This window comes from Aotus nancymaae, unplaced genomic scaffold, assembly GCF_030222135.1.
Source record: "Aotus nancymaae isolate 86718 unplaced genomic scaffold, 86718_ANA_hifiasm-v0.15.2.pri h1tg000053l, whole genome shotgun sequence".
Classification (NCBI taxonomy): domain Eukaryota; kingdom Metazoa; phylum Chordata; class Mammalia; order Primates; family Aotidae; genus Aotus; species Aotus nancymaae.
The window spans coordinates 20056189-20077274 of NW_026988467.1; the positions used below are offsets into that span (position 1 = coordinate 20056189).

At 45.5% G+C, this 21086-nt stretch overlaps 1 protein-coding gene across 4 annotated transcripts; it reads right to left on the reverse strand.

Moving 5' to 3' along the window:
* Positions 1-7891: 7891 nt before the first annotated feature.
* On the reverse strand, positions 7892-18303 carry ZNF436 (zinc finger protein 436). 4 transcript variants are annotated; one of them, XM_012439891.3, is made up of 4 exons: positions 17783-18303; positions 16404-16458; positions 15479-15605; positions 7892-11743 (listed from the first exon to the last, which is right to left on the reverse strand). In XM_012439891.3, the coding sequence occupies exons 2-4, from the start codon at positions 16434-16436 to the stop codon at positions 10491-10493; spliced, it is 1413 nt and encodes a 470-aa protein (XP_012295314.1). In that variant the 5' UTR covers positions 16437-16458; positions 17783-18303; the 3' UTR covers positions 7892-10490. The 4 variants fall into 4 exon arrangements, with proteins under 4 accessions (XP_012295314.1, XP_012295313.1, XP_012295315.1 ...); XM_012439890.3 differs by having other exon boundaries at positions 16404-16496; XM_012439892.3 differs by lacking the exon at positions 16404-16458 and having other exon boundaries at positions 17783-18290.
* Positions 18304-21086: the final 2783 nt, after the last annotated feature.

Sequence of the window (21086 nt, forward strand, 5' to 3'; positions counted from 1 at the left end):
TCCTCTCCTTAGTCGAAACGTGTCTCCTCCCACAGGAAGCTTCCAAACTCATTTCTGTAGTGCCAGCCCTTTTTTCTCAACCCCGAACTCCGGTGCCCACCCTCAGGGAGTGGAGAAAGTCAAGCATTGGTCTGCAGGATTTCCAGGTGCACTCAAGGATGATAGAATTTCTCAGAACCTGTAAACCTAGATCTAATTATTTAAAACAGGCCGGACGCGGTGCCTCACACCTGTAATCCCAGCCCTTTGGGAGGCAGAGGCGGGTGGATCAGTCAGGAGTTCGAGACCAGCCTGACCAACATGGTGAAACCCTGTCTCTACTAAAAATACAAAAATTAGGGGCCGGGCGCGGTGGCTCACGCCTGTAATCCCAGCATTTTGGGAGGCCGAGGCGGGTGGATTACGAGGTCAAGAGATCGAGACCATCCTGGTCAACATGGTGAAACCCCGTCTCTACTAAAAAATATAGAAATTACCTGGGCATGGTGGCGCACGTCTGTAGTCCAAGCTACTTGGGAGGCTGAGGCAGGAGAATTGCCTGAACCCAGGAGGCGGAGGTTGCGGTGAGCCGAGATCGCGCCATTGCACTCCAGCCTGGGTAACAAGAGCGAAACTCCGTCTCAAAAAAAATAAAAATAAAATAAAATAAATAAAAATACAAAAATTAGCCAGGTGTGGTGGCATGTGTCTGTAATCCCAGATAGTCCAGAGGCTGAGGCAGGAGGATAGCTTGAACCTGGGAGGCAGAGGTTGCAGTGAGCCAAGATCATGCCACTGCACTCCAGCGTGGGAAACGAGCGAAACTCCATCTCAAAAATAAATAAATAAATAAATTGAAAACGACTACCATGTGCCCAGTAAATCTCTGGGTGGATCCAAGTTTTGTGTTATGGGGTGTGAGATTTACAGAAATGCTGGGAGTTATAAGCCAGGCGCGGTAGCTCAGGCCTGTAATTCCAGCACTTAGGGAGGAGGAGACTGGTGGATCACTTGAGCCCAGGAGTTCGAGACCAGCCTGGCCAACATGGTGAAACCCCGTCTCTACTAAAAATACAAAAATCAGCGGGGCGTGGTGGCGCGTGTCTGTAATTCCAGCTACTCCGGAGGCTGAGAAGGGAGAATCGCTTGAATCTGGGAGGCGGAGGTGGCAGTGAGCCGAGATAGCACCACTGCACTCCATCCTGGGCAACAAGAGCAAAACTTTGTCAAAAAAAAAAAAAAAAGAGAGAGAGAGAGAAAGAGAAAGGAAAGGAAAAGGAAAGAGGAGAGATGCTGGGAGTTTTTAAGAAAAAACATTAAATGACGAATATCAATTTAGGAACAGAGTCTTGGAAGGGCATTGTAAAAGTAATGGAGAACCCTGAAGCTTAACTTTTTTTTTTTTTTTTAATAGAGACACGGGCGGTGCAGAGGGGGGATCTCGCTATGTTGCCCAGGCCAGTCTTGAACTCCTGGCCTCAAGTGATCCTTCTGCTTTGGCCTCCCAAAGTGCTGAGATTACAAGCGCCCAGCCTTAAGCTTAAATTTTACTAGCTTCACATAAATCTGCCTCTAGTGCCATAATTCTTAACCTATTTTGTGCCATTTGGAAGTCTGGTAAAAGCTATGAATCTCTTCTCAGTTTTTAAATGCATAAAATAAAATACATAGCAATACAGGATAAACCATTTATATTGAAATACAATTAGGAAATACATTTTAAAAACACAGTCATGATATAGTAAGCTTTTTCTTTTTAATTTGTTTTTTTAAGATGGGCTCAATTTATCACCCAGTCTGGAGTGCAGTGGTGCAATCTGGCCTCACTGCAACCTCTGCCTCCAGGGCTCAAGTGATCCTCTGACTTCAGCCTCCCTAGTTAGCAGCTTGTAGGAACTATAAGTGCTGGCCACCATGCTCGGCTAATTTTTGCTTTTTTTTTTTCAGAGACGGGGTTTCACAGTGTTACCCATGTTACCCAGGCAAGAAATTTTTCTTTGTTAACACAATAAATATTAAGATCTTAGAGCAGGTCTAATAACTACAGAAATTGTAAAGTAATAAGATATTTCAAAAAAATCCATAAAAAGTGATATGAAAATGATTTCTATTGGTGACAGAGGGAAAGGTATTGCTACTGTGGTATGTCTACATTCACAATGGGGAAAAATGCTAAATTTCAGTTAGATGTTAGAGAAAACAAAGATGTTATTTTTTTCCCCATTCAAGTTAAAGTACCCCTTGCCTCCATTCAGAGACTCCTTTAAGTCCATTGATGATATTTTTGTTTTTGTTTTTGAGACAGAGTCTCACTCTGTCCCCCAGACTGGAGTGCAGTGGTGCAGTCTTGGCTCAAAACAACTTCCATCTCCTGGGTTCAAGCGATTCTCCTACCTCAGCCTCCAGAGTACCTGAGATTACAGGTGCCTGCCATGACATCCGGCTAATTTTTGTATTTTGAGTAGACATAGGGTTTCACCATGTTGTCCAGGCTGGTCTCAAACTGCTGACCTCAAGTGATCCGCTCGCCTCAGCCTCCCAAAGTGTTGAGATTACAGGTGTGAGCCACTGCGCCTGGCCTAGATATGTAATTTTAAATGATTCTATCATTCAGTATTTTCTGGGATAACATTTCAAATGTTCTGATACTTAGTCATCAAAGGTATATTCCACATTTCAGACCATATATCTTGATTTTTTTACTTGGAAAGAAAATTGCTGTATAAATACAGATATTCATGAATTCGGTATTCCACAAATATGTATTGCATGCCTCTATATAAAAATCATGGAGTTAAGAGTAGGGTAGGCTGGGCAGTGGCTCACGCCCAGCCATTTTTTTGTATTTTTGGGAGGCCGAGGCGGGCAGACCATGAGGTCAAGAGATCGAGACTATCCTGGCAACATGGTGAAACTCCATCTCTACCAAAAAAATATATATATATATATCTGGGCATGGTGGCACACACCTGTATTCCCAGCTATTTGGGAGGCTGAGGCAGGAGAATCGCTTGAATCCCGGAGGCGGAGGTTGCAGTGAGCCAAGATTATTGCACCACTGCATTCCAGCTTGGCGAGAGAGCAACACTCCATCTCAAAAAAAAAAAAAAAAAAAGGTTGCTAAGGGGAGCTCCAGCTATACCCCATAATTTGTGAAATTAGGTAACAGTGCAGTCAGACCCTTCCACATCTCTTCCCTGTTACAGACCAAATCTGTTGTCTGAGCTGTTATGTCAATGAATACACTGATGCTTCTTATAACAATTATAGGGGCCAAGTGTGGTGGCTCACGCCTGTAATCCCAGCACTTTGGGAGGCCCAGGTGGGCAGATATCCTGAGCTTAGGAGTTCAAGACCAGCCTGGGCAACATGGTGAAACCCCATTTCTACAAAAAATACAAAAATTATGGCTCATACCTGTAATACCAGCACTTTGGGAGACTGAGGCAGTTAGATCACCTGAGGTCAAAAGTTTGAGACCAGCTTAGCCAACATGGGAGAACCTTGTCTCTACTAAAAATACAAAAATTAGCTGGGTGTGGTGGCTTGCACCTGTAGTTCCAGATACTTGGGAGGCTGAGGCACAAGAAGCACTTGAATCTGGGAGGCGGAGATTGCAGTAAGCCGAGATTGCGTCACTGCACTCCAGCTTAGGTGACAAAGCAAGAATCTACCTAAAATAAAAACAAGACAAACAAAAATAGAATCATTTTTATTATTTTATTATTTTTAAAGCACTTTGCAAAATGGTGGAGTTCCAACCAAGACTGACCAGAACTTAAGCTGTTTGTGTTCCATTTTACCTCCTAAGATGACGGTTCTTTTACAAAAATAAAATGTCATGTGGATGACTTGCAGTGGCTTGTAGTCAGCTTACCTCAAGATCTTATCGCATGCCTGCTTTATCATCTTTTTTTTTTGAGACGGAGTCTCGCCCTGTCACCCAGGCTAGAGTGCAGTAGCGCGATCTCGGCTCACTGCAACCTGTCTCCCGGGTTCAAGCAATTTGCTTGCCTCAGCCTCCCGAATAGCTGGGACTACAGGTGCATGCCACCAAGCCCAGCTAATTTTTTGTATTTTTTTAGTAGAGACACCACCACCATGTTGCTCAGGCTGGTCATGAACTCCTGAGCTCAGGCAATCTGCCTGCTTCGGCCTCCCAAAGTGCTAGGATTACAGGCATGAGCCACCGTGCCCAGCCTGTCATCTTTTAAATAATCTTTTTTTGAGACAGACTCGTGCTTTGTCACCCAGGCTGGAGGGTCTCAGATGGGTCACGTTACTTCTGGAAGCCTTCTTCCTCTTTGCAGAAGACCTCACCAGATGCGCTAATGACAGAATTTCTACAGTTCTTTTAACAAGTACCGGTCAGGCACGGTGGCCCACAGCCTGTAATCCCAGCACTTTGGGAGGCCAAGGGGCTGATCACTTGAGGCCAGGAGTTCAAGACCTGCCTGGCCAACATGGCGAAACCTCATCTCTACTAAAAATACTAAAACTTAGCCGGGCATGATGGTGGGCATCTGTAATCACAGTTACCCAGGAGGCTGAGACATGATAATCAGCTTGAACCTGGGAGGTAGAGGTTGCAGTGAGCCGAGATTTGTGCCGCTACACTCCACCCTGGGTGACAGAGCAAGACTCTGTCTCCTTAAAAAAAAAAGAAAAGAAAAAGCAGCTTGGTGTGGTAACCATCAGAAGTAGTCACCAGCCCTGCTGAAGGGAATAAAATTTATGTATATTCTCCTCATTTATTTTATTGTTGCCTGCTTATTTTAGGTCAAAATTTTCTGGGGGTTGAAGACACAACAGTGATCAAGACAGTGACTTCTTCAAGGATATCAAAAGTTTAATGGCGGAGACAAAAAAGTAAACATGCAATTACAAAACAGGGATAAAGTGCTTTGATTGGGATAAACCCAGGGAAAACAGAAAAGGAACACCTGATCCAGTCTTACGGGATTGGGAAAGGTTTCCTAAAGCAAGTTAGGTTGGAGACCTGAAGGTTGAATAGGAGTTGGCCAGAAGAGTGGAGAGAAAGAGATGCGGCTTGGAGGGTTGCAAGTGCAGGGAAAGAGGAGGGAGCCAGAGCTGGGGAGAGGAGAGTGGCAGAGGCCAGATCATGAATGACTGACCTCCTCAGAAATCACACTAAAGAAGGTTCACTGTTTGCTGCTGGCAATGAGAAGCATGACAGGGCTTTACACAGAAGAGTGGCATGAAGGGATTTGCCTTTCAGAAAGATTGTTCTAGCAGAAAGAGAGAACAGACTGACGGGAATCAAAATAGAAAAGAGGAGACTCATTAGGAGGTCGTTTCAGTGAGATGTGGCCCAGTGATGGTCTGAATAATTGCTGCTAATATTTTGAGCCCCGTGATCTCATTTAATCTTTGCAACTCTATGAGGTAGACATAATTACTCCCATTTGCGGATGGGGAATCCAAGGAACAGAAAAGCTAAATAATTGCCCAAAGTCACATGGTAAGTGGTGGCAGTAGAGAGAGCGAGGCAGAAGGATCTGAGAAATATTTAGGGGGTGGTATGGGCATGACTGGATGCATAGTTATATTTGTTAGTGATTTCGGGAGGGTGGCTAAATGAACAGGAGTTGTATGATATGCAAGTTTCTAGTTTGGATAAGTGGGCAATGATTGCGTTAGGAACAGGAGAAGCAGACAGGGGTGGGGGAAAAGTGGCAAGTTGAGTTTAGGGTGATTTCAAGATGTCTGGGTAATTTCCTATTATAATTTTTTTAAACTTAGTTTTGTTATTGTTTATGCTTTGATGGGTAATTTCCAAGCAGAGCTGTCCAGAAAGCAGCTGCAGGGGCTGGTGTGAAACTCCCAGATTTTGGTATCATCTGCCTCCATCTCTCCCAAAAGGAAAAATAAAATCACCTTTCTTTTAGAGAAGCTGAAAATAATATAAACTTCGTAAACGAAGCATTTAGAAAAACAGATCATGCAATGGGATTTCCCACAGACCCATTTTAGGTCATTACAGGGTAATTTTTTCCCATTAATTCTACCCCTCAGCTATTTTTCACTAACGATCTTAACAGTCTTTTAGTCTCCGAAGTCTCCTATATATAAGCAGGGCCCACATCTGCTACTTTTACTGCAGAGGTGGGTATCTAACAACGGTTTCCAAAGAGTCCATTTCTCCCAGGGCATGGGAACTCCTGTGGCAGCTACACTAACTTCTGAAACACTAGGGAACCATTTAACAAATTATCATTTCAGCGGATGTCCTAATGGCCTGGAAACACAGCCCTAACCTACCTCTAGGCTCTTAGAGAACAGTTCACACAGAAGGAAATTTGCTCAATAATAACAATGGCAAGATATTAACATATCAAATACTCTTTGAGGGAGGCTCTTAAGCTACACTTCTCCCTGTGAATTAGTATTTTCCCTTAACTTTCCTTCCCAGCAATGAAAAACGCTGAACATGTAGTAAGAAGAGAGGGTTTTTTTTTGCTTTTAAGAGATGAGATCTTGCTCTGCAGCCTCAAACTCAGCCTCAGCCTCCCAAGTAGTTGGGACTGCAGGCACACGCCACCATGCCTGGCTAAGAGTTTATACATATATACTTTTGGCTGCTCTATAGACAGAGCAGGGCTAACCTATAGGCAGAGTGGCCCAGAGTAGCCTAAATAATATTTTGAGGCCAGGCATGGTGGCTCATACCTGTAAGCCAGCACTTTAGAAGGCTGACTCGGATCACTTGAGCCCGAGAGTTTGAGACCAGCCTGGGCAACATATGGAGACCCCATCTCTAAAAAAAATAAGAATTAGTTGGGTGTAGTGGCACACAGCTGTGGTCCCAGCTACTCGGGAGGCTGAGGTGGGGAGGATCACTTGGGCCTGGGGAGGTTGAGGCTGCAATGAGCCATGATCATGCCACTGCATTCCAGCCTGGGTGAAAGAGAGAAACTCTGTTTCAAAAAACAAAAAAAAAGTTTTTTGATAAAAATTTCTCTTCTTTGCAAGTCTTGGCTACCAGATTAAAAATTTTTGTCATATTTATATTTTTCCTCAATATAAAGCACTTCCATCCCTAACTTTGCCTAAGCTGGCTATCCATTTAAAAAAACATTTCATGAGAGAAAATTACTTGTAAGTAATTTGAAAATTGTGGCCACACCCTGGTAATACCTAATCACAGCTTTAGGCAGATTGTACTATGTCACCAATAGAGAGCCTTTGTTTCTAAGAGGTGTTGCTGTTCTAGGAACCCAATCCTAGTGTGGTAAAAACTGTTTTAGTATTTTTTCTTTTTCTTTTTTTTCTAATTATTTTCTTTTCATCAGAGCAGTTGCCTGATGTTTTAGTATGTTGTGTGTGTGTATGTGTGAGAGACAGAGTCTTGCTCTGTCGTCCAGGCTGGGGTGCAGTGGTGCTCGGCTTGCTGCAACCTCTGCCTCCTAGGTTCCAGCTATTCTCCTGCCTCAGCCTCCCGAGTAGCAGGGATTACAGACGTGTGCCACCAAACCCGGCTAATTTTTGTATTTTTACTGGATATGTGTTTTCACCATATTGGCTAGGCTGATCTCGAACTCTAGACCTTAGGTGATCCACCCGCCTCGGTCTCCCAAAGTGCTGGGATTACAGGTGTGAGCCACCGTGCCTGGCCTTAGTATTCTTAATGAATACTCCAAAATATCTCCTTAAAGCAATAAGGACTTCTCTCGTCTTTGTTTTTGGATTTCTTTTTTCCTTCCCCAAAGGTAGTAAGTCACCCATACCAGATATTTCCATGTTGTTTTTGTCACCGCATAACCTTCATAGGAAACTGCCTAGGTTTTTTCATCTTCCCAAGATATGCCAATATACAGAGGGCTCAAGATACTGTATTCCCACATTCCTACAAGAACGTCTGTAAAATATCTGTACGTCTGTACAAAATGCATCAGTGTAAAGACAATCATGCCCAATTTTAATGAACCTGATGAAAACTCATTATATGAGTCAGTGCTGGATTACTAAAATAATTCTCAGGTTTGCTGACTTAAAAATTATACTTTTAATTATAGAATATTATTAGAATAATACAGATATAAACACTAGGATAACTGTGACCAATACCATAAGGAAAACTGTTCTACATATTGACTTGTTCATTCACTCGCCACAACCATAGAAAACAGGCACAAAGTGTTCACGGGGTGTGCAGAAGCAGCCAGGGCCTTGGGAGCAGAAGGCATGCAAAAAGCATTAGTGAAGAGAGTCTGAGGCGTAAGTTCTACACAAAGTTCAACACAGCAAATGGGCAACAATTGGCAGAAAGAGAGAAGACAGCTGGTGTGGCTCTCGCCCTTTAAGTTTCCCAGCTAGATTGTTCATGTACGGAGATAGCTGGGTGTTTGGAAGCCTTGTCTTGATCCCTTCACTTCTAAGAAGCCAAAAGCAGCAGCAGGAACTGGTTGGGGTGTTGTGAAAACAGTAGGGAAGGAAAAGGGGGCAAAATACAGTTAGGTCATGGAACTGCTGTCATCTATGGCCACTCCCAAGCTGATACCCGTAGTGGCTCACAGAAGCAAAGGAGAACTTTGATATTTATTAAAACCATCAGCAACATATATGGGAAAAGACATATTTGAGTTTAGTTACCAAGAACATATGCATCACCCAATACCCACAGTCTGCTAGAGTTTGTATAGAACAAAAAAATGCTCCTTGCCTCAGTTTGTCCTTAAAACAGAGTGGCAACATCAAGGAGCCCCCTGGAAGATGGGTTACTTTCAAGCTTGTGTTATTAACAAGTGACGTGGTCTCACACAGCTGTGGGTCACAATAACTCATTATAGTACCCTACACTGCCTCCTTTAACACCAAATCCCCAAAAGCTACAGCAAAAACGTTTTTTTAATGTTACAATGTTCACAATAAAGAACATTAGCAATAAAGCAGAGTAGAAATGAAATGGAAGTACTCTCAAAAGAAAAGACATTCCTTACTCCAGTCCCATCTTCTGGGCACCAATTCCCTTCCACCCCAACATGCTTGGATAAGCATCAACATCTGAGATATTTCTTAATTCCTACCTGGACTGATATTAGGCAAACTGACACTACTGGGCTTAAATTGAGTGAACTGTTATTTTAACCACTTTTATCTGTAGGCTGGAAGGATGGAAATACATTCCTACCTAGGTTTATTAATTCCTTCTGACTAAGCCAAAGAGTTCTTCATTGCCATAGAAGATAAGTCATTCTGAGAATAGGACAATTGACCTATTTGTCCGGTCATTATCTTCCACAATGGACAAACACATACAAACAAGTGCTTAGCTCTGTACAAAGACAAACCTTACAGGAGAGTGCACACTGGAGCACTAGTGTTTACATTTTTTTCATAAAGAATGAAAAGACATTTCTCACATTGGAGTTATGTCTATACTTCTGTCACATGATTCACATCATCCAAGAACATGCTAAGTCTCTGTAAATTCAGTTTCTGCTATTAGGAAAACCACAGAAATACACATTACTGTACATACACATGCCCTGATGCAAGCTAAGATAAACACTGGGATGTGGCCCTTATCAAATCTTAGAGTTAGCAAGATAGGAAGAGTTGATCTTAAAGATTAGAGGGGAAAGAACACAGAAATGACCTACATTTCTTGGGAAAGGACTCTGTGCTTCCTTTCCTGAAGGAGTCAATTCCACTTGCTCCTTACACTTAACTGTCACTGACGGTCCTATCTTTCCTTGAAGATATTGTCCCTACAATGTTCCCTATAGTGATCCCCAAAGAAAATTTATAAATGTGATTAATGGCAGTAATAACCATGGGCATCTTTTGCTAAAGTCACCACCATTGATGGGTCCTTGGTCCCCAAACCTGTGTCTTGTTTTTCCTTTCCAACTGTATCTTCAGTTAGCTTTCACAAAGATACAAGCTTTAAACAAGCTAATTAGAAACAATGAGAAGGAGAAAAGTTACAATCATTGCCTTCATGGTGGAATCCAGCCCTCAGGAAGATGGAAAGATACAAATGTATGAGCAACTCAAGGAAAAAGCCCTTTGGAGAGGAAGATGTGTGTGCCCAACTACTATGATGTGTGAATAGGTGTAGCAATTCAGGCAGAGTCTCTAGTTGCCTTTTTCCAAAGCAGCTGTGACCACCCTATTAAAGTCCCACATTTCCCCTAGTTCTTTTGGCCAAGGATGGGAGAAAATAACATTTAAAGATTTACTCCATTTCCAGGCCGGGGCCTTCGCCAGCATTTGTCCCTTGGTCTTCAGATTTCCAGTTAGTTGTGGGGCTGATTTTAATGAAGTAACCCATTGAATGAGTAAAAACCACCATTTTGGAGGAGATAACATTCCCAAAGCTGTGGGTGAGAATTTCAAATGGCTTGTCATCTCTGATGGTTTAAATCATGGCCCACAACTAGGAAAGTGAGTATGATAAAAGCAGCTCAGTCTTGAGGGAGCTCATTGATATCAAATAAAATTGTATCTTCAAATGAATCATTTCTCAGTCATCATAATTACAGGTGTTAGTCCGTATGAACTCTCTTATGTTTAATAAGAGCTGAGCTCCTGCTGAAACTTTTCTCACATTCGGTACATTCATAAGGCTTCTCTCCCGTGTGAACTCTTTGATGTGTGATGAGGTTGGAGCTCTGGGTAAAACCTTTTCCACACTGCACACACTCGTAGGGCTTCTCCCCTGTGTGGGTTCTCTGATGTTTAATTAGATCTGACCTTTCACCAAAGCTTCGCCAACACTCATTACACTCATAAGGCTTCTCTCCAGTGTGAATTTTCTGGTGTGTGATGAGATGAGAGCTCCGGCTGAAGCTTTTCCCACAAGCATTGCATTCATATGGCTTCTCTCCAGTGTGAGTTCTCTGGTGCTGAACCAAGTGTGAGATGCGGCTAAAATTCTCCCCACATTCGTTACAGTGGTACGGCTTCTCTCCTGTGTGGGCTCTGCGATGACGCACAAGGTCAGAGTTCTGACTGAAATTCTTCCCACACTCATCACACTTGTAGGGCCTCTCTCCCGTGTGGACTCGATAGTGTTTGATGAGATCAGATCTCTCACTGAAGCCTCGGCCACATTCATTACACTCATAAGGTTTCTCACCTGTGTGGGTCCTCTGGTGCTGAGCTAGGTGAGAGCTCCGGCTGAAGCTTTTCCCACACTCCTCACACTCATAGGGTTTCTCCCCACTGTGGGTCCTTTGGTGTTGGATCAGGTGAGAGAGACGGCAAAAACTTTTTCCACACTCATTACATTTGTGAGGCTTCTCTCCAGTGTGGATTGTCTGATGCTGAATCAAGTGAGAACTTCTTCCAAAACTTTTCCCACACTCATTACAGTCATAAGGCCTCTCCCCAGTATGTGTCCTCTGATGCTGAATAAGGTGTGAGCTGCGACTAAAGCCCTTTCCACATTCATAACATTTATAGGGTCTGTCTCCAGTGTGGGTCTTCTGATGTCGATTAAGGTCTGAGATCTGACTGAAAGCTTTTCCACAATGAGAACATATATGATAGCGGATACCTGTATGGACTTCTTTGTGGACAAGCAGATCTGTGACTTGTTGGAGAGGATAGCTTACCCATTCTTCTGCTGTTAAATCTCCCCATTGTCTCTCTGACCTATCTCTGCTTTCAAAGGGCTCTTCACTTTCAGGATTTTCCTCAGCATTCTCAACAGGTCTTTCAGATGTGGTCCCAAATTGTACATCTTCACTAATCTCTTGCTTGGGATTTACCTCGCTCTCACTCCTGATCTCAAAATCTGTAATAAAAAGTAACATTTTATTTTAAATGTTATTCAAAAATTACCTATTCTGTGCCAGGCACTATACTAAATTTTTTTTTTTTTTTGAGACAGAGTCTTGCTCTGTCACCCAGGCTGGAGGGCAGTGGTGTGATCTTGGCTCACTGCAACCTCCACTTCCTGGGTTCAAGCAATTCTCCTGTCTCAGCCTCCTGAGTAGCTGGGACTACAGGGGCATGCCACCACGCCTGGCTAATTTTTGTATTTTTAGTAGAGATGGGGTTTCACCATATTGGTCAGGCTGGTCTCGAACTCCTGATCTAAGGTGATCCACCTGCCTCAGCCTCCCAAAGTGCTGGGATTACAGGGGTGAGCCACTGTGCACGGCCTAAATTCTTTATATGAATTACTATATTCTTCATCACAGCTATCCTGAGAGTCAGGAATTGTGATGATCTCTACTTCATGAATGAGAAATCCAAGACCCAGACAAGTGAATTGACTTGCTCAAGGTCATAGCAAATGGTAGAGCAAGGATTCAAACTCAGGGTCTGTCAAAATTCATGTTTTGTATTGCTGTAATTTATTGATTCCTTAAGAAAACTGTACAGGCTAGGTGCCATGGCTCACTCCTATAATCCCAGCACTTTAGGAAGCCAAGTCAGGAGGATCACTTAAGGCCAGGAGTTCAAGACCAGGATGGGCAATATAGGGAGAACAATATCTACAAAAAATTTAAAAAATTAGGTGGGTGTGGTGGCATGCAACTGTAGTCCCAGCTACTCAGGGGACTTAGGTGAGAGGATCACTTAAGCCCAAGAGTTCAAGGCTGCAAAAAACTGTGATTGTGCCACTGCACACCAGTTGGGGTGACAGAATGAGATCCTGTCTCTTAAAAAAAGAAAATAAGTAAAATTATATATATTCCTGGTGTCTTGAAAGAACAACTGGAAGCAGAAAATATGAGACTCTAAATTAGAATCATTAAAAGCCAAGAGTCTAGATATTTTAAGTGAGTGTGTGTGTATTTTTTTTAACTTGCCAAGCCTTCATCATTAGTAGCATCATGAAATATTTACTAAGAACCCACTGTGGGTTTTTTTTTTTTTTCAGATGGAGTTTCACTCTTGTTGCCCAGGCTGGGGTGCAATGGCATGATCTCAGCTCACTGCAACTTCTGCCTCCTGGGTTCAGGCAATTCTGCCTCAGCCTCCCGAGTAGTTGGGACTACATGTGAGCACCACCACACCCAGCTAATTTTTTGTATTTTTAGTAGAGGTTGGTCTCAAACTCCTGACCTCAGGTGATCCGCCAGCCTCAGCCTCCCAAAGTGTTGGGATTACAGACATGAGCCACCATGCCCAGCCAGAACTCACTATGTTAATGTGGAGAAAAATTAATCTTTACCTATGTCCTAGTTGACAGAAACGTGACTGACAAATGTCACTTTCTACTTTTCAGTGACCTTTTAATGAAAATAGGAGTGGGAAGATTGAAGAAGGCAAAAAAAAGATGTCTGGCTGAGAACATTCTTGGCATTGTCTAAGTATATTTCACATACAGTCTTCAAATGAAAATCAAAATATACAACCACTGTCCACAAGGAGTTTTATACCAGACACTGCATTCCCCAAATTGGTTGATAAATGGTACATACAATATTGCTTCCTTCAAAATTCACAATGCCCAATAACACAGTAATGGTTCCAAGGAATCCTGAGGTAAAAAGGCCTTATAAGGCCAGATGCAGTAGCTCAGGCCTCTAATCCCAGCACTTTGGGAGGCTGAGACAGGAGGATCACTTGAGCCTACGAGTTTGAGACCAGCATGGGCAACACAGGGAGGCCTCGCTTCTATTAAAAATAAAAAGAGGCTAGGGCTTGGTGGCTCACGCCTGTAATCCTAGCACTTTGGGAGATCCAGGTGGGTGGATCACTTGAGGCCAGGAGTTTGAGACCAGGCTGGCCAACATGGTTAAACCCCATCTCTATTAAAAATACAAAAATTAGCTTGGCATGGTGGCAGGTGCCTGTAATCCCAGCTACTCGGGGAGCTGAGGCAGGAGAAGCACTTGAACCCAGGAGACGGAGGTTGCAGTGAGCCAAGATAGGGCCACTGCACTCCAGTCTGGGTGACAGAGTGAGACTCTGTCTCAAAAATAAATAAATAGGCTGGGCGTGGTGGCTCATGCCTGTAATTCCAGCACTTTGGGAGGCCAAGGTGGGCAGATCACAAGGTCAGGAGTTCGAGACCAGCCTGGCCAATATGGTGAAACCCTGTCTCTACTAAAAATACAAAAATAAGCTGGGCATGGTGGTGGGTGCCTGTAATCCCAGCTACTCGGGAGGCTGAGGCAGGAGAATTGCTTGAACCCGGGAGGCAGAAGTTATAGTGAATTGAGACCATGCCATTGCACTCCAGCCTGGGTGATACAGCGAGACTCCATCTCTAAATAAATAGATAGAGAGATAGGTAGATAGGTAGATAGATAGATAGAATTAGCCAGGCAAGGTGATACACATCTGTGATCCCAGCTACTCAGGAGGCTGAGATGGGAGGAGGACCTGGGACTGGGAAGTTAAGGTTGCAATGAGTTGTGATCGTGTCACTGCACTCCAGCCTTGGCAACAGAGCAAGATCCTGTCTCAAAAACACACACAAAAAAAATGCTCATAATTTTTAAACCCATTCCCAAACTTATTTGGGCAAGAAACCAGTTTTTTGGTGCTTCCATTCTTCTAACAAGTGCTTTTGGGGCTAGACTACAGAACTGTAAATTCACATTTTTTAAAGATTGTCATCTCTTGCTTTTGTTGGATATTTGGGTTACAGACTGCAACAGATCTGGGTAGATAACTATTTATGGTTACTTTGATAAAGAAAGGATTCAAGAAACTAGGGACATCAGAGAAAGCCCAAGTTAAAAAGGAAAGCCTTCAGAGTTGCCTTGTATTCTGGGAAAGACTATGGGAATAAAGATTTCTAAAAAAAAGGATTCATCCTAATGAGTGGCAGATGACCTAGTGACCCATACACGCTTGCTAATGTCTGTCAAGTCTTGACAGGAGACAAAATGAGTCAAAAGACTGTTCAGATCAAGAATATACTGTTTATTCTAGTTACACCCTGACCAAAGTACAGCAAAGAGAGAAAACAGGTTTGCAGACTATGTTTAAAGAAAAAAGTCAGCTGCCCTCTCTAACAGAATTTGTGATCTATTTCAGCATTCTTATGGAACAGCATTTGGCACACTCGAAATCTATCATCATCAACACTGTAACATCTCTAAATGAGAACCTACTCAGATAAGGAACCTGAGGCAAAGCTAGGGCTCTGAAGCCAAAACAAAAGCAAAAAGGTGGCTTTCGCCCTCCCATGAACCTGGGTCAGAATCCCCTCATCTTTTAGTGCCCCAGAGTAAAAGCACTACTTAGGGGGGCATTTATATCCTGGCAAGCACTATTATGCCAGACCTGTTTGGTCAGTGATCTGTACAAACAGGCTGGAGAATGGAAAATGACTCAGGGCACAAGAAATCTGAACGTTTCTAAAATGTACAGAAGCATTTTTTTTCTTTTTAGACAATATGACCTGGATGTTCCCACATTCAAAGATTTGCCTGAGGACTCAAGTCAAGACAATATCCAATTAAGTGCTTTAAAAATCAAACAACTAGGCTGTGTAGAAAGAATTAAGTCATTTCGACACGATCTCAAAAACATGGAGGCAAAGAAAGGTAGAATCCTGACTTACCTAGTGAGACAACATTTCCGTAATTCTCCTGCATAACATCCCTGTAAAGGTCCCTTTGTGCCGGGTCCAGAGGTCTCCATTCTTCCCGGGTGAGATACATGGCCATATCTTCAAACGTCACAGGTGCCTGAAATCACACAATGCTTCCTCACTATTCTGTATTTGGACTTGTTGAAATTAGAAACATTGTTAGAAATACTGATGAGGAAAAGATATTAAGTGTGATCCGTAGAGTCCAAAGAAGAAATAAACAAGCGAAAAAGAGATGTGGTAAAGAAGGGAGCAATTTATGAGTCGACTGCTTTGTCCCATGGCCAGCTATCCCTGCCGCACTCCAGAAGTTGATCTTCTGGCTGTGCCTTTCTCAGGACACATCTGGCACTTGCATCACTCCATACCTTTACTCACAATGTTCCTCTTTTCCTGGAATATCCTTCTCCCACTAGTGAAATTCTACCGCTCATTAAGGTCCCGCTCCAGTACCAACTGTTCTTCAATGCCCCCTACCCCTCTGCACCACTCCACTCCCCTTGGACGCCCCAGACAGACCATCATTCCCACTTCTTGGGAGTGATTCCCACACTACAGCACTTTGTTCCTACAGGAAACAGAGCACTATCACGTTGTGTCACGCTTAAACGGATGCATCTTTCTCCCTACACGTTGTGAACTGTGAGCTGTGAGCTGGACGGTAGCCCCCATCTCGTCCATCTTTTATTTCCTCAGTATTTAAAGGCATACAGCAGGTGTTCGATATATGCGTGTTTGTGACTATAACGGCCTGGTACTAGGCCCCTGGAGGCAGAATATCGAAGCAAGCGAATTACTAATCCCAGGGAATTTCCCACAGGGACTTGCAGAGCAGAGAAACACCGGACGAGGCGGGTAAGCAGAGACATGGTCCGAGAAGCCACCCCTGGCTTACCTGGGACCCAGCCATGAGCAGGGTGGCTGCCATCTCCAGCACAAGGATTCTCCTCCTGGGAGAGAAAGCAGGAAAAGCAGCTAGCAGACAGCGCTGAAGGAGGCGAAAAGCAGGGCGTGAGGCAAGGAAAACAGGCCCTGCCCACTCCCCAGGGCTGGAGTTCTGGCCGTAAGGCGGGCAGGGAGGGCCCTGGACTGGGGCCGGGTCACTCTCCTCCCTGACCCTCGAGCGCAACCCGCCCTCTGTGTCGCGGCCACTGTGGGGTGGAGGCAATGCCAGAATCTACTAGGACAGCCCCCTGGGTGGGTCCCTCCCGCGCCAGGGGTCAGACGGATGCTGTCTCAGGGAGGAGGTGCTCAGCCCAGCCCAGGGAACGCCTCCGCTCGGCCATCTCGAGGCCGGGTCCTTTCCGGCAGCTGCCTCAGCCAATCAGCGAGCGATGCTCGTAAAACACTCCGCCAATCAGAGGCGGAACACTAGGCCCGCCTCCCACAGCGTGGCCAAGAGCCTCTAGTACGCCTGCGCCTGCCCACATGGCCTGCCGGGAGTTGGAGTTCTACTCCCGCGTACAAAAGCCAGCCAGAGGCCAAGAGCCAAGGAGGGAAAAGAACAAAAGAGTTAGAAGTAAGCGCGTCCTCCCAGTCAGGGCGGCATATTGTCGCTTTCTTCTCATGGAGACTGCAGCACGATTAAGCCAAGGAGGCTGCGTGCTTCGCCTCACGTCCCTAGTAGATTCTCTTGAGTCGGGCCTTATATCTGCGAAGTCAGGCCTAATTTAGGCGCTGGCATGTGAGCTGATCTAGAATTAGCCCTTGCTTGACAGCCCAGGCCGGAGAGGGAAGCGGCAGCCGCCCACTCCCCAGGGGAGAGTCGGAGGCCGCGCTGGAACTTTGAGCCCCGCCCATGCACTACATTTCCCAGCAGGGCCTGCGGCCGCACGGCTCTGCGCGATATACAACTCCCGAGAGGCCCCGCGTCGCCGAGGCGGGTCCGGAGTGCGGTTTGCAGCTGAGCGTGGTGGTGTCTCCGCTCCGGCGCTTTAACCCTGTAGGGATGTGCGACCGCGTCCTTTTCAAGAGGGCGCCCCTTGAGCGGCGGACTGAGTGGCGCCCAGCGGCGAGGAGGCGAAAATCCTGGGGGAACTCAGGGTGGCGTTATAGGGCGTGTAAGGGGAAGATAGCCAGACCCCGGGGCGGGGGGCGAGCCCTCCTTATCGTCCCCGAGGGCTTATCTGCTACTAGGGCTGTTGGCGGCCTCCCGCACCGAAGGGACCATGGGCGTCTGAGGCCTTAAATCAGGCGGGCCTTCAGGATGTTAGCAGTCCCTGTCTGGTTGAAGGTAGGAAGCCAAAAGCCCGAGTAGGGGACGAACAGACTTACCTCCTGTCCCTCAAAAAATCCACTAGATCGTCGGCTCTAAAATCTGAGAGACCGCGAACGGATCCCAGAGCACCAGCGTACTCTCAGACCTGGCGTTCGGAAAGATTCTAGAGAGCACTGGCAGGTCCCGGAGGTCTCAGACCCGCAGGTAGATCTCAAATCCGTAGACTTGCAGGCGAAGCCCAGATATCGTAGGCAGATCCTAAAGACTCAAGATTCCCGAGGTCTCAGACTCGCAGGCAGTTGAGAGAAACCACAGGCTCGTAGGCAGATCCCTGAGACCACAGAGGCTGGCCAAGAAACCACCAGCAACTAAGCTGCATTCAGCTGGATCTCCTCGGACCGCGAGGACTCGCAGCTTTCCCTTTCCCCAGCCAGGATGAGGGAATTAGACAATGGGAGTCCAGCACTAGGGAAAGCAAGCATTCTGCGTTGGGAAGAGCTCCGAGCTCGCTGTAGCCTTGGAGAGGGAAGTGATGGAAAAAGAATATAGCAGCTTATTAGGGACTCCCACCCTCTTCAAGTTATAAATATCCCCAGAACCTTGGCTATGTGCCCGGAAGCCTGTTGTCTCTAACTGTACAGGAGACTTCTCTGCCTAGGCTGGGAAAGGGGCCTTTCTTTTGTTTTGCAGATAGATCCACCCACTGAGGAACTTGAAAATTTTTTTCAAACATAACTCCAGGCCATGCTTTTATGAGTGAGTGTCCTTTTCCCAGTGCCCAGTTACTTATGATTAAATTACTCAAGTGTCTAAAAAGAACTAGAAGGACCCGACCCAGCCATAATGCAGACTTTCCCATTCCTTCTCTTTCCACCCGCAACTATGGGGCTAGGAATTCTTCAGATGTCGCAGAATTATACCATCCTATCCCATCTAAAATTGATCCGAGGCTGGTCCGATGGGTTACCAAAATATAGTAACATTAATGTAACTAAAGTTGGTATACAACCCACCACTGCTAAATTTGACTGGCTACAAAAATAAAAATAAAATTGATTCAAGAAACACCTAAAATTGAATCCTGGAGGGTCCCCAAGAGGCAGTATCTCCAGTGGAAAGAGTGTGGGCCCCAAGGTCAGACAGACCTCGTTTGGAATCCAGGCTGTGTATCCTTTGGAAAGTCATTGAATCCAGGCCCATTTCCTTTTCTCTAAAATGAGGGTCATCATACCTAAGGATGTTGTGAGGCCTGAGTGAGATGATTAAAGGGCTCCAGAGAGTGTGCTCTTGGATGATAGCCGTTACTTTTTATTAACCCTGGCTTTGGCGGTAAGGGAAGCTTCCAGAAATGCTTGTGGGTATATTGGATAGTTAAGAAAATCTTGGAAATCAAAGTGGCTTAATAGTTGTGAGGATAAATGGGTGACATTATCCTCACATTGTGTTTCTTCCAGAAATTCAGACGGAACAGAGGTTGGGCCAGTTTGGTGGGTTCAAGTGAGCGGTGTGTTGAGTCTAGTAGGGCATAGGTACTTGAGGCTGCCAAAACCCCAGGAAGTTGAGGCTTCAGGCTCAGGGAAACTTCTGGGTCAGAGGTTAATAACTATGCTGCTTGGAAAGAGGAGGGTTGCCTTTCAGACTAGCTGAAGTAATTGCAGGTTTCTAACTGGGCCTAAGGTGAGCTGAGGGCTTGAGCCCCCTCAGCCCAGCGGGGTTCCCTTTTCATCCCTTCTCTGACAGATTGCTTTGTAAACTTTCTTAGGCCTTCCCCCACTCCTTTGCCCCAGTGCTTTAAGCCCTTCTTTGTCTTCTTGCTGTTTCTTTTATTCCTCAGGCCTGCAGGGCGGGGGCGGGGTGGCGCCCGGGACGACTCTCCCGGGCTCAGCTTGGCTGTCTGCCTCCTTCTGTAAGTGCTTTTTTCTTTCTTCACCTGGGACCCTCCAGAGGTTGGAAAGAGAAGAGAGGCTGGGAGCGGATGGAAAGCATGACTGCATCTGAAGCCCCTGGGGGGAGTGGGGAGGAGGGAGTGGAAGGACAGTGGCTGAGGGGCTTCCTGTTGCAGCCTTCAGCTGGACTCAGGGTTGGGGGTCACTGGAGGAGGAGGTGGCTTCCTGCTCCATTGTTCAGGACTGCAGTGTTTCTTGGGAATACTTAATGTATGTGGGTTTTCAGTAACCAACTTGGAAAGCTGTATTCGTTCCCATGATTCAGCAAACAATGAGTACCTACTGTGTGCAAAGGCAGCAGTACAGCCTGTCATCCCTGGGAAAGAGGCCAGAAGAGCCATTTGGCCAGGGTCTCCAATTTACGCTCTTGACATTATCTCTAAATAAAGTTAGACATCCACTGGCCGATGTGATCAAAGACCCTCCTTGTATATCCTTAAAGCTATACTCTATTCAGGCCACTGTGCCTGTGGAGCACTGTAAGTTCTTATATTTTAATAAATCTTATAATTATCTTGTGAGCAGCACAATTGTCATAGTTTTTTGTATCAAAAACATGAACTTGCTCAACATTTTAAAACATGCCTTGATGTGTGTAATCCTGTTTTGTCATCTCTTCATTTTCAAACAGACGGGGCACCTCAAAAAGTCAAAATGACCTGGGCTTCTCATGACCCCTGCTAGGAGGGGTGATAAAGGCTCATCACTGCACAGGGAGTTGGGGACATGGGGGACACACTGACTTGCAAACAGTCATTGCAGTCCAAGTGCTATAATAAGGGGTGAGCTAGTCTGCACCCAGGAGGGGGTGGATTCCTAGCTGGCGGGGAGTGGGGGAGGCTTCACAGAGGAGGTGACATCTGAGCTGGTAAGACTGTAGGAGTTTGGAGGTGGAGAAGGTGGGAGGGAAAGCATTCCAGTCTTCAAGAACAGCATGTGCGAAGGCACGGAGGCGTGAAAGGCCAGCGCATGTTCCAGGTTGGTCAGGATTGGTTATGGCTAGAGGGGATGGTGTGGGGGTGGAGCAGCAGGGGGAGGAAGCAGAGCGGGGACAGTTCCTTATGTCCCCTTGCCTGCCTGCCTGTTTGTCTTTGCCTTTGGCTGTGGATGGCAAAGCTAGTGATGAGGTAAAGATGAGGGAGGCCTGGGGACTGGCCTGGGGTGAGGAGAGCAGATTGACTCTGCAGGAGGAGGGGGAAGCGGAGATGATTGGGAAGCTTTTTATGACCTCATGCATTTCAGTTGGTTTTCTCCAAAAAGAATCAATATTTTCCAAAAATGTAGACAATTGCATTAGAAATGCAATACAAGGCTGGGCATGGTGGCTCACGCCTGTAATCCCAGCACTTTGGGAGGCCAAGGCGGGTAGATCACGAGATCAGGAGTTCAAGACCAGCCTGGCCAGCATGGTGAA